General features: G+C 42.7%; 1 protein-coding gene across 4 annotated transcripts in view; it reads right to left on the reverse strand.

Annotated features, from left to right (window-relative positions):
• Positions 1 to 12482, reverse strand: part of ALS2 (alsin Rho guanine nucleotide exchange factor ALS2) — a 49536-nt gene that overhangs the window by 28104 nt on the left and 8950 nt on the right. For all 4 annotated transcript variants that reach the window (XR_014502937.1, XM_083403361.1, XM_083403362.1 and 1 more), the window contains exons 5-12: positions 9778 to 10138; positions 7929 to 8097; positions 7473 to 7569; positions 6109 to 6186; positions 4862 to 5044; positions 3636 to 3807; positions 2870 to 3050; positions 1938 to 2003 (exon numbers count right to left, since the gene is read on the reverse strand). Coding sequence is in view for 3 of the 4 variants with exons in the window: in XM_083403361.1 (XP_083259487.1) it covers positions 1938 to 2003; positions 2870 to 3050; positions 3636 to 3807; positions 4862 to 5044; positions 6109 to 6186; positions 7473 to 7569; positions 7929 to 8097; positions 9778 to 10138 (1307 nt within the window). In the remaining variant the exon portion in view is untranslated. The remainder of the gene's footprint in view (positions 1 to 1937; positions 2004 to 2869; positions 3051 to 3635; positions 3808 to 4861; positions 5045 to 6108; positions 6187 to 7472; positions 7570 to 7928; positions 8098 to 9777; positions 10139 to 12482) is intronic.

Consider the following 12482-nt stretch of genomic DNA (forward strand, 5'->3'; position numbering starts at 1 on the left):
ACGCAACCATTTACTGCTTTTGACTTCTTCTGTGTTGCTGTCTGCAATGAAACATCGAACTTGCAATGAATTTGTACAGCTACGAAATAAGTTAAGGTGGAAATTTGGAAAGGAAGGCTTGCAAGGCAGAGAAGAGCGACATCAAAGCTTTGGGAACAAAGGAGTAGCTTAGTGAACTAAACAGCAGGGCCACTCTACATGATTAACGAGGTGCTGCCACAGAAGCATCAAACGCATCTACCTTGCCTAGTTCCACGACTTCTCATTTTCGAGCGAGCTTCAAGGGGGGGGAAAGTGCTCTCTCTCTCTTTTTTAATCAGGAAGCTCTTTTTCTCAGCCACCAGACTAACCATCTGGATGGTTTGCATTTTTAAAGTGCTTTGAGAGCAACACTTGGAAGTCACAATACACAAGCATCAAGGAGTATCAGAACTATCGTAAGACCAAGTCTTGGCTAATGTCTCAAAGGAAACGCTGCTAAGTTGCCTGACAATGAGGAGTCCTGGTGAGCTGCTGCTTCCCTTTTATGATGAATTACTTAAAAGGCTGTACAAAGGAATAGTCACAGAAGACCATCTCATATCATTAGCCACTGACATTGGTATCTTGCTGCAAAGATCTCATTTCCTCAATCAGTCATTCTAAGCATATAACCGTTATCTGGAGAGACACAGTCCTACATCCTTTGATACCCATAATGGAAGAAATGACTAATGCTTCAATGGTTTTCAACACAGATAATAAGAATAGAGCTACCTAACAGATTCTGACCACCATATAAAGCCCTTATTACTCCACACAATACCTGACATTAGGATCCAAATGTTATATATGCTTATTACAGGCTGGCTGTTTGGGCCAGAATTTGGGATGAAGCTTGGACTTCTATTAAATTTGTCTCATTTTACCTGTTAAGGGGCAGGATCCTTTCCTGTGAGCAAAGCACCGATAGCTCACAATGACATCCTAAAAGGGTTTTCATTATTCTAAGGCGTAAGAAACTTTATTTCAGGGATTCATCTGACAAAGGGAAGGTAAGCAAGCAACTTTCATAATAATGAAAAAAACTAGGAAGCTGGGAAGGTATTATTACAATTTGTTTCCCGTCCTTCACCGTATGATTCCAGGGTGTGTTATAACGATTAAAACATTAACATTAACATTAAAATGCAATATTGGGTAAAGGTAAAGGGACCCCTGACCATTAGGTCCAGTCGTGGCCGACTCTGGGGTTGCAACTCTGGGGTTGCGGCGCTCATCTCGCTTTATTGGCTGAGGGAGCCGGCGTACAGCTTCCGGGTCATGTGGCCAGCATGACTAAGCCACTTCTGGCAAACCAGAGCAGCGCACGAAAACGCTGTTTACCTTCCCACTGGAGCTGTACCTATTTATCTACTTGCACTTTGAGTGCTTTCGAACTGCTAGGTTTGCAGGAGCTGGGACCGAGCAACAAGAGCTCACCCCGTCGCGGGGATTCGAACCGCCAACCTTCTGATCAGCAAGTCCTAGGCTCTGTGGTTTAACACACAGCGCCACCCGCGTCCCTAAAATGCAATATTACACAATACGAAACACAGTCTAAAACAACTTAAAATTGCAAAACTAAGGTGGGTCTTAAAAAATATATACCTCAAGAGCCAAAGGTGTGTGAACAGGTGCATTTGCAGGTACTGCAAGAGACACCAACTTCAGACACTAACAGACCACCCCTACCTACCTACCTTCCTTTCTCTCTCTCTCTCTCTCTCTCTTTCTGTAGAACCGCTGCTAAGGATTGTACAAGATTCTATGCAGCTGAACTACTAACCATTATCTTAGCACTCACAGTAAGCAGAGCTACTAGATTCACACATGGATACATTGGTAATACACCAGGATTTGCAGACATTACTGTAACATCAAATCACCAGACTCAACATCCAGAAGTACTAACTTACATTGCTGGTTTGGAGAGAAGCGTAAATCCTCCCATCACCAAAAAGTTTGTCAAGGAAGTGCAGTACCTAAATCAGAGGCATTAATGAAGAAAAGTGAGAAAGCCTAGGCATTTCAAGTGGAAATCAGCCTGATGAATTTGCTGGATGAAGGACCTAAGGAGCGAGTGTGAACAACCTCTTTTTGACTAATGGAAAACTTACATCACCACCTTACAGTCTCACATTGTGCTTACAGCATGATCTTTCTCTGCAGAATAGTTGCTTCAATAACCATTAACACCTTGTCCGCACTGCAGCTTGTCCACACTAGTATTGCCACACACACCACAAAAAATGGGTGAAAATCTATTATAGGAAGACTCACAATGTGGGACTACAAGGGTAACACAAGAACACACAATGTGCCCCCTTTGAAATAATGGTGTTAGCTTATAGGATGCAGCTTTCGAAGAACTTTTTGCACAATGCCCATTTCAACAGGGCTTGCACAGTGAGCATCTGCCACAATGCATCAAAATGAACAGCAATTTCACACCACGAGTTCTGGTGGATTGCACCTTAAAGATTAAATGACTGGCAGCTTTAACATTCCACTATATCCACAATAGTACATCAATGATGCCTGGGCATTTAAAATGCCCAATCGTTCCATTTCAGTGCCAACTCAGCCACAAATGTGGCTGTGTGTCTTTTCTCTTGAAATTTTACATGAGGGAGAATTCAAGGAGGCTTGCAATCTGAAGTGGTACAGTCCAGAACAAGCACTTGCCAACTTTACTGAATGTGTAAAGTTCAGCCCTACAGTACAAGTGAATAATTCAGGTGATAGCAAGTGTGCTGTTTCAAGTCTTTCTTTGTTTCATCTTAGATTTTCTTGTAACGCGTCGTGCCTGAAACAATAAATCTCCAGAGAATAAAAATGAGATACTTGCTCAGTGTAACTTTCCAAAAAGAGGCTTGAATGCTTCAAGACAGCCAAGTTCTTTGCCTCTTTCGACCCTTGAATAAAGCTTGTCAAAGAGGCTCCATGCTGACCGATTAGGTAACACAGCTTGCTGAACGTACTAGCCATTTCCTGCAACAGCTGCACTGTCGATGAAGCACCTAAATTATCTGCAGAGGAGATGAGCAAACAATATGCAGTGAGCTATTTGAGGCCGGGGTGTGCACTAAGGAGTGGAAACTTTTAGAAGCACATCACATCTAGAAGCAAACGTAACCCGTGTCTGCGAGGGTCACGTTTCGGCGTTTCTGCGCATGCACAAGCGGCGAAACCCAGATGTAATGTGCTCCGTTACTTCCGGGTTGCCGCGGAGCGCAACTCGAACCTGCTCATCCTGAAGCACATTCAACCCGAGGTATGACTGTACAGTCAGGGCTGCCGGCTGAGGCTCACCTGGAAGGGGGCTTGTGGTGTATTAAGTATTAAAAGAGCAGTGCTGTGTCTTGAGAAACAGCAGGAGATTCATTTTAGCACAAAGACAGCTTGCAGTGCTTTCCTTATCTGAACCTCTCAGCAAAATATAATGCATATGGGCAGAGAGGGGAGAGATATCTGATTACAGAGGTTTGGGTGCATAATGAAGCAGAAGACAAGATCATGGCAGGTACTGCCTTCCAGGAACATACAAACATCAAGAGGTTGTGTTTCTAAAGAAGTCACAATCAGAAAAGGGATGCTGTGGATAGACGGCTTACCTAATCCCAAGAGGGGTCTGAGAACTTGAGATTTTATAGCACTCAGTTTGGAATAGAACTGTCTCTCCATCGAAGCCAACTCATGCAGACTTGCAATGTAGCCCATAATGTTTTTGTCCACTAAAGCCAAACAGTTATTCCCACCAGCCATCACACTGCTAATGTACCCTAGCTGGAGAGAAGACAGACTGTATTAAAAATCCCCTAGATAAGGGGTTTACAAATAACCATGACTTAATATAGAAATCAAGCTCTTCTGTGTTACACACCTTACACAATGGAACACTCACAAAATGCAGACAGGTTTCATTAATATGTATACTTTCTGCCGTCTAATCAGAAACCTTATTATATAGCCAGAAATCAAGATATAAAAATAAATATAGCAGTCAAATGACTTATTAGATTGGCCCAATTCATATGCCACAATCTTGGACTGATAAAATATGCTTTATCAGTCCAAGAACAAGCTGATGTCTCTGCCTAAACACTCTTCCCCCATCTCTGCAACACATACTCAGTTTGGGCACCAATATCCTGACTTGTTATACCACAGTTTCCTGTGATATCCAGTGTGATCACATCAGCTCCTTCAAACTGCTGCCCTCCTTTTCTTATTGCCCTGCATGCTTGAAGCAGCCTCCTAGAACACCTTTATGAAGTCTCCTCTCTTACTGTACTATAACATAGCCTGTAACTAAGCCTAAAACTTGACTAGTGATGGACAACACCTGTTCCTCAGCATCATGTTATCCCAGCTAATTTCAAAGTTTGCCATGCCATGGTCTCACTGACAAGACCAGGAGTTCAGCAAAAGTCCAGAGACTTCATCACCTTCCTTTTTTAATTTTAAAACCCCCATACCTATTAAAAGGAACAGGAAGGCCAGTAGCAGCACCCCAGGTGCAAGGAACTATGGAAAATGCAATTTCCATAATTTGTTGTGCCTGGCATATTGCTGCAGCAGGGTTGAGGGGCTAACAAGAGCCCCTTCTCAAGGCCTTCCTGCTGCTGTAAGGTTGGTTTGAGCAGGAGAGAGAAGGGAGCAGCTGGAGCAGAGAGGACTTTTGAAGGAGAATTTGAATTTTTGGGGGGAAAGGGGCTTGGGCTCACTGGGGAGATGAGCACCAGCTTACACTTTTCCAAACCCTACCATTCTGCATCTTGGCACTATCATGGCACTGCTAGGCCCTAAAGTTTTCTAGGACACAGAACTTAATTCATACCTTACTACAATTTAGTAACAGTGTTGAATTTTTAAAGCAGCTATTTTCAGATGAAACATCACTCTCTTTCTTTTCTTCTCGACCACTATAGTATAACAAAGGTTGAAACTCTTCTCCATCTACTAGGAATAATGAATAATCTGGACCAGCTACTATGCTCCAGATGCTTTTGTCATCGCACACCTAGAAGTAAAATAAATAAATAGACATAATAATAAAAAAGGGAAATCCTTGTTGACAATTGAGAATGGGCTTCTAAGGGGCTTTCATCAAAGAACTTTAGTGTTTTACATGTGGAAATTTGACACCTGCTTAAAGCAGCAGGGACAGGTTTCAATCAATTAAGATGCTCTTGGCTGTGCAAGAATTTGGGAAGAATTTAAAATGCAACCCTGTACAGTTTCAATAGTAAAGTGCTATGCAATGGGATTTTAACTGCCTGTATGATTTCATTTTTCAGGCTTATTTTGCCTCTATCCAGCCTTCCAACATTTTCAATGGTCATGGTGAGTGCACCACCATAGTCTGATAAGAATGATGAAATTCCAACCTTTTGAGGCTCTCAGAAGCTCAGAGCAACTATGGGGATGATCCATAGTTTTGGGTAGGAGGAAATCTGGGGGTTATTTGGCTGCTGCGAAGGTATAGGGTCAAAACCACAAAAGCTTCTCCTTTCTGGCTCAGAAATTAGAAAGAGTGGTAAAGACTTGTTTAGCTGCTGTGTTTCTCAGACACGCAAATACCTGGCAAATGCTGAACCCAAACAAACCCCAGCCTTTCTTTTTTAGAGCTTAAGAGGGCTGGGGGTTATTTTTAGTGCTGTGCTTCAAGTCCCAGCTTGTTTCAAAACCAAAACTGCAGCGGGAGGGCAAGGATCATCCCCACATTTGCCTTGCACTTCCAAGGCCCTCTGAACTGCAATGCAACTGCAGGGTCATTTCAAACTCACAATAGCTGCAAGCTGGCAGAAGCTGTAGGGAAGATTCTGCTCAGCTTGCTGCTTGAAGTTGGGGGTTGTTCCCAATTTGCACAGTTTGGGAGCAGGGAAAACCACAATCCCTATCAAGAGAAACACAGGGTCCTAGAGCCTACAATTTTTTCTGTCCACAAAGATGAGCCAACCCCCCTACCAATATACACGATGCAAAGAGGAATAACTGCTAGTTAAGATTGAAGTCCACATAAATAACCACAAATGTCACAAGTAGCACTGATTTTTTTATATATAAAAAAGACACATATAGTACCTTTGCAAGGCGAGGGACTGTGGTTGGAGAACTTAAGTGACTAAGCTGCCCAAAGGTATTGCTGCCCCATGAATATACCTGTGTAAAAAGATCAAGGGGAAGGGGTGGTGGGAAAGGATAGCCATTTTCAAATAATTAGGATTACAGTATGTTAGGAGACTACATGAATTAACAGAAGTCCATCCAGATATTTTTTCCTACCTTTTGCAGAAGCAAATCTCCTTTTAGGAGCAGGATGGTAAATGCATGAAGCTGTACAGTTCAGCACCCTATAGATCAGAGGCCAGTTCTATTGCCCACAGAAGCCATGGGCAGAATGCCCTTTCCTCACCACCCAATACTGTAACCTCAACCAGTGCTTCACAGTAGCAGGACTTAGTTCTAGAACCCCCATTTTTGGAAGAAGAAAGAACACTAAAACTGTCTGGCTTGGTTCAGATGCAATAGGAAACCATGAGCTTCTCATTAACAAGCATGTGCAAACCTCAGCAAGTTGTGGGCTCATCTTTCCACTTTTGATTTTGACTCAAAGCTTCCACTTTTGATTTTGATTCTAAAGCAAACCACGGCCACATCAGGGCTGAGGAACCTGAACCTTCCAGATGCTGTTGAACTCTCAACTTCCAGGCCAGCATGGCTAACGGACAGGGATTGGGGACGCTGCAGCATCTGGTGGGTCACAAGTTTCCCATCCCTGGTTTAAACCTCTAGTTAGCGGGCGCAAAGTAGGATCAGATTCCTTAGTCTCTCCCACCAGATATATTGCACATGTCTGACTTTCTCTTCCCACTCTGCCCTTCATTATTATAGGTGTTGGGGGAAATTCTTGTGCATGTCCAGCCTCTCTCTTATTATCCCCTTTCTTCCTCTCCTTCTCTTCCTCCCCCTCCTTTAAACTACTGCCACTCTATTTTCTGGCATTTCTGCCACTGTTCCTTATCTGCCAGTCATTTCCAAGTTCCTTGCTGCTGCGCATTCATACAGGGGAAGAATTATACCAGCGCCGATCCCAAAAAACATTGAGGCATGAGGACAAGCCAGAACAAATGTCATCTGGTAGTTCATATCTTATACACAATTCACTAGCTAGTTACCTCTGCTTTTGAAGAGGTGTACACCAATCTTTTTCTACATTTCAGGAGAAGTTTTGAAACAGATGTGCATGCTTTTTTAAAAAAGTTGAAGCTCAGATGCACACATTCATACAAAATATATACACCTATGTAAAAAGGCCCCGAAGTCCATTATGCGTGCTGCTCAAGTTTCCTTTTCCGAAAAGTGAAATGAGAGTTTGACCCAGGAAAAACAAGCAGATCCCACTATAACCCCTTGGAAAAGAAGCAAACAGTATTTCACCCTCATACCTGCGATTTGGCAGTGAGTGCCAAGGAATGGTGGCCACCAGCAGACAAATGAATTACTTCCTTCCCATCAAGACTTTTTACACAAAGTGGTTGGAGCCTATGAACCCACAAAACAGAATCAGGACCCACAAGGTAAGCACACAGGAAATCTACACACAGCAAATGATATATTCCATAGGCTTAATAAGGAGAAATATTTCAATGCATCTAAGGTATTGGTAGCATTATAGATGAAAATATCAAGCAAATCTTGATCCCAAGTTATTGTGTTGTTAGATGTTTGTCATCTAATGATTGCAGAGGGTTGGACTAGATGGCCCCATCGGGTCCCTTCCAGCTCTATGATTCTATGATATAATGAAGCATTCAACAGAACATAGTCAAACAGCTATAGAAGATCAACCCCAAATATCACTGCCTATTGGCACGGAACAGATTTCCTCAGTGAAACCTTACCTTGGCAGAGTATCACCATGTCCTAGCTGCCCTTCTTTTCCTTTACCCCAGCTCCACACCTCTGTTCGCAGAGATGGAAGAAGGGCGTCAGCTTCACCACTGTAGGTTGGTGTGAGGGCCACGGTCCTCATCTTGGCTCGTCCAACTTTCCTCAAGAGCCTTGGAGAAACTTTTAACACGGGAAACAAAAAGTGTACAGACACTAAAATAAAATATTTCAGTCAAACAAAGAGGGCTGATTCACAAAGTCATTTGGGAACATCAGGATGTTATGAAGATCTTGACTAAGCAATATGCAACAAGTATGGCTTGGTCAAACAGCGCTGTTTCATTTTAAACTGAAAAGGCAATATGTCACCTTGCAGCACCTTCAAGTTGTCACCCTGTCAATCCAGGTCAACAAATCCAAAATAAACTCCAAGATTAACACAGACACATACACTTAAGGGCAACTCACACCTGTAGCTCAGAGCGCACTGGGTAGTTAATTTGAATGAGATCTGTCATTTTGTTCTCAGAGAATGGAATGTGTGAGGACAGAAGATGCACCATACTTCCTAAGTGCCACATAAGGAGGAGGAAACTGCAGCTTAACAACAATCTAGTCTTCTACAAATTTCAGGGAAGATGACGGCTGGTCATTTTCCATGGTAGTTAGCTCTGTGTCTGAAAAAGAATTCTAACCTAGATAATCCCTTAAGGCAGGGTTTCTCAAACTTGGGTCTCCAGCTGTTTTTGGACTACAATTCTCATCATCCCTGACCACTGGATGATGGGAGTTCTAGTCCAACAGCAGCTGGAGCCAAGTATGAGAAACCTTGCCTTAGGTTATCCTAGGTTTGAAATGCCACTCCTCGTTTGCAGAAACAGAATTCAGAGACAAGCGTCAGGGCAGTAGTGTATTATTAGACCTCTTGTTTACCTACTACATGCTTACGACTAAAGGGAAACATTAAGGAACGTTGCAAACACAGGAGACTGCATCAATACTTTTACAGCAACCTCTGCTTTACATAAAAACTTGCTTTAGGTAGGAAAGGGATAATGTTAAGTAGCTTTCTTCCTTCCTCTTTCATTTCCGGCACAAGATGGATTACTAAATTGATTGTCAACCTGCCTTAGCAATTCATAACGCAAGGCTTGGGTAAATATTTTAAAGCACTCTGCAAATTAAAAGTGCTGCATAAATGAATAATCGTGTCCAGAATACAAGAGGGCAGTTGTTGGCCCCCTGCCCTTAGACTGCACTTGTCCCAAGAGTTCCTTAAGTTAGGAAGCTCCACTTTAGGGGTGCAAGTGAAAAAAACTCTTACTGTTAAGACAACTGCTGATCTAAAAAATTCATGCACTGCTGTTATTAGTGCACCACATTTTTGAGGTCAACAGTTGTCTTAGCAGTGGCAGTATTGGCACTTGCAGCCCCTAAAGAGGAGCTTTTGTGATTTTTCTACAGCTATATGAAAGATGTCCAGGTTGCACCAGTTGGTGTTTTGTGTGTGTTTATGTATCTTTTGGAGCTCATCGTAGTGATTAGACCTATTGCAGGGGATGGATGAGTTGTTTATATGATTTTATTACCTTGCATTGTGCTTGGCTTTTAATTATTTTGGCTTTTACATACTGCACTGTGTATTTTACTACATTTGTGAACCGCTTTGAGGTGCTTGTGTAAAAATGAGTAACAAGCTTAATAAACAAGAACAAAGTAACACTATGCATTTTTTAAAAAATGATGGACAATCAATGTAAGGAAAAATATGTGTGCCTTGTCACACACAGAAATTACACAGCAAGAAAGAACCAAAATCCCCAAGATGTATAATGCTGCAACCACCTGTGAGCATCTCACCTTGGGAGAGCAAACCAGGTAAGGAAAGCCTTCGACAGACTCCTTCCGATTCCTCTTCTCGAATATCCACCAAGCTGGAACTCTTCTTTCCCTGCATTGACTCCTGCCTGACCTGCTCCTCTCGGCTGTCCTTCACCCCATCCAGGCTTGGAGACCCAGCGCTAGGTGGGGATACTGTGTCACCTGGAACTGTGCCATAGAAGTTCATTACCTTCTTCAGGGACAAGGCCCCAGCTTCACACGTAGCAGCAACTCTTACGCCAACTGCTGATGCACAAGAAACTACCAGGCTGTTAAGGGCAGATGTGCCTGGACCTGGTGGACTGGGTAGGCAAGCAGTGAGGTCCTCTTCTTGAGAGTGCTGGAAATACAGTAACAGAAACCCCACAAAATCTAATTAGAACAAGCAAACCCAGAGCAAGGAAGCTTTAAAATAAGATCACAACCTCTACTCTTCTGCTTGATTACCATCCAAACCTGGTTTGCATGACCAGGTAAACCAAACTATGGCTTACAGGGACTGTACAAACATGAGGGCTCTTGGGAAGTAGTTTGCTTCGCTCCTCCCTGGTTCTTTTTGGTCCCACACTGAAAGGAGCTAAGACAAGGTTCTGGCCAAAAGGCTACTGCTCATAGTGAGGAGGGACTTGGGTTCAGTGTGGGAGCAAGTAGAACCAGGAAGAGCAAAATGAAAAGCAAGCTCCTTTCTAAGAGCTTGCATGTTCGCGCAGTTCCAGTAAGCCTTTTTTTGGCTGACTGTGCAATGCAAACCAGGCCAAAATCATATTGAGCATGTGTACTTTTCATAATTTTATTCAAGCCTGAATTGAGGATTGGTTATTCGACTTACATTGTTTATAACACTACATATTTGGTTAGAGTAAAGGTCTGTTCGCTGGAGATATGGTCGCCCCCCACATTAAATTTTTTGACCTCAGTTTAAGACCGCTTTTCCTTCAGGCCTATGGAAGTGGTCAGCTGAAAGAATCTGTTTCTCTGCTGCTGAATTAGTGCTTTGGGGTGTCTAATGGTTTTATTTTATATTTTTAATGAAATGCTGTGCACCACACTGAAAGCCTTGTGGCTGAAGGGCAGGTTATAAATATAATAAATGCAATTATATTAGAAAGCCAGCTATTGCAGTCACTAGCTTATTTAAGACATTAATAACAACAATAATGAAGTGAGTTAGCCAAGGATCAATACTTCAAGGGCTGTACAAGATTCAGACCCAGGTTAGAAGAAAATATGGCATAAGATTAATTAGGAAAAAACAACAACTGTGAAATTATGTCTCTGAATTAGTTTCAGAGCAATTGTGCAATTGTGAAGCATTCTTCCACACTCTCCAAAGAGTAGCATTACTTTTGTATGCAGTTCTTGACTCACTGCAGGGCTCCTATTTCTTAGTACTAGCACGCTATGCTTGTTTACCTCATTTGTTTTGGACAGTGTGTGTGTTAATATGATGTGTTAGGAGTCTAAGGATGATGTATCTTATGTTTCAAGGGAGGCTAGGTCAGAAAACAACTAGGTTTCCTAACAACTGGGTTAGGAAATATATCTTCCAAGGATATTCTAGGTAAAGTGGGTTATTTACTCATAACTAATCTGAGACGGGGAAAGGCCATCTAATGCTCATTTTCATGAGATTGCACTCCCTGATAGCTCCCCATTTAAAAGTCTTGGGCTGCTTTTAGGTATGTAGTTTTAGAGCTTTCTCTAGATCGGGGCTGCATAAAGATCTTTTGCTGCCTGAAGCAGAGCAGTAAACATCCCCTCTCCCTAAGTCAAGGTGTGCAGCATCCAAGATCAAGTAAGCTATTCTGGCACCCAAGGCAAAAAGTCTCAGAAGCACTCCTCCGCCCCTTTGGCATTAAAAATACAATGATGCATTAACTAAGATTTGGCTGTCCCTTCCATTGCTCTATCAATCAGCTGCCTGAGGCAGCCACTTCACTATGCCTAATGGTAGGGTCAGCCCAGTTCCAGGAGTATACACTACACATAGAAGGTAACGATGGCTGGACTATGACTGGGCTTAGCTTGGGATTTTGAGAGGTTTTTCAAGGCTTGGCACTCAGGCCAAGCCTGACATGGACACATGTACATCCTATCCTGAAAGATTTTTCCTTTTTCTAATAGAGAAATGTTTTAGATGTGTTTTCAAGGTTTTTAGATACAGCTGGTGTGTGGAACCTTTGGCCCTCCAGATGTTGCTGAACTCCAACTCCCATCAGCCCCAGAAAACCTGACCCATGGCCAGGGAATGATGGGAGTTGTAGTCCAGCAACATCTGGAGGGCCCAAGGCTCCCTACATCTAGGTTACAGGATAAAAATCACAAACAATTTCTGGTGGTTGATTCAAGTGATTATAAAAGTAGTCCTGCTTAAACAAAACAACAACCTCTCAACAAGTTCTGAAGTACACGTGTGCAATTCCTGCCCCCCACCCCACCCAGAATAAAGTGCTAAGGAACACTGAGCTCTAAATTCTCAGCTGGATGCAAAGCTGAAAAACAAGAACTGCTGGGGACTGAACTTCAGTGCCCTTTATATGTAGTCAACTGCACATGTGCAGCCCTGACCTGAAAAAGCTCTCAACTGCACACAGAACAGCAGTTCAAGACTCTGTAGTATGAACTGAAAAAGGGGTAAATTGCCTTGTTCACAAAGCAGGGCTGTTCTGACCATAGTCACAGGA

Source organism: Podarcis tiliguerta, assembly GCF_965153285.1.
Source record: "Podarcis tiliguerta genome assembly, chromosome: 1".
NCBI lineage: Eukaryota > Metazoa > Chordata > Lepidosauria > Squamata > Lacertidae > Podarcis > Podarcis tiliguerta.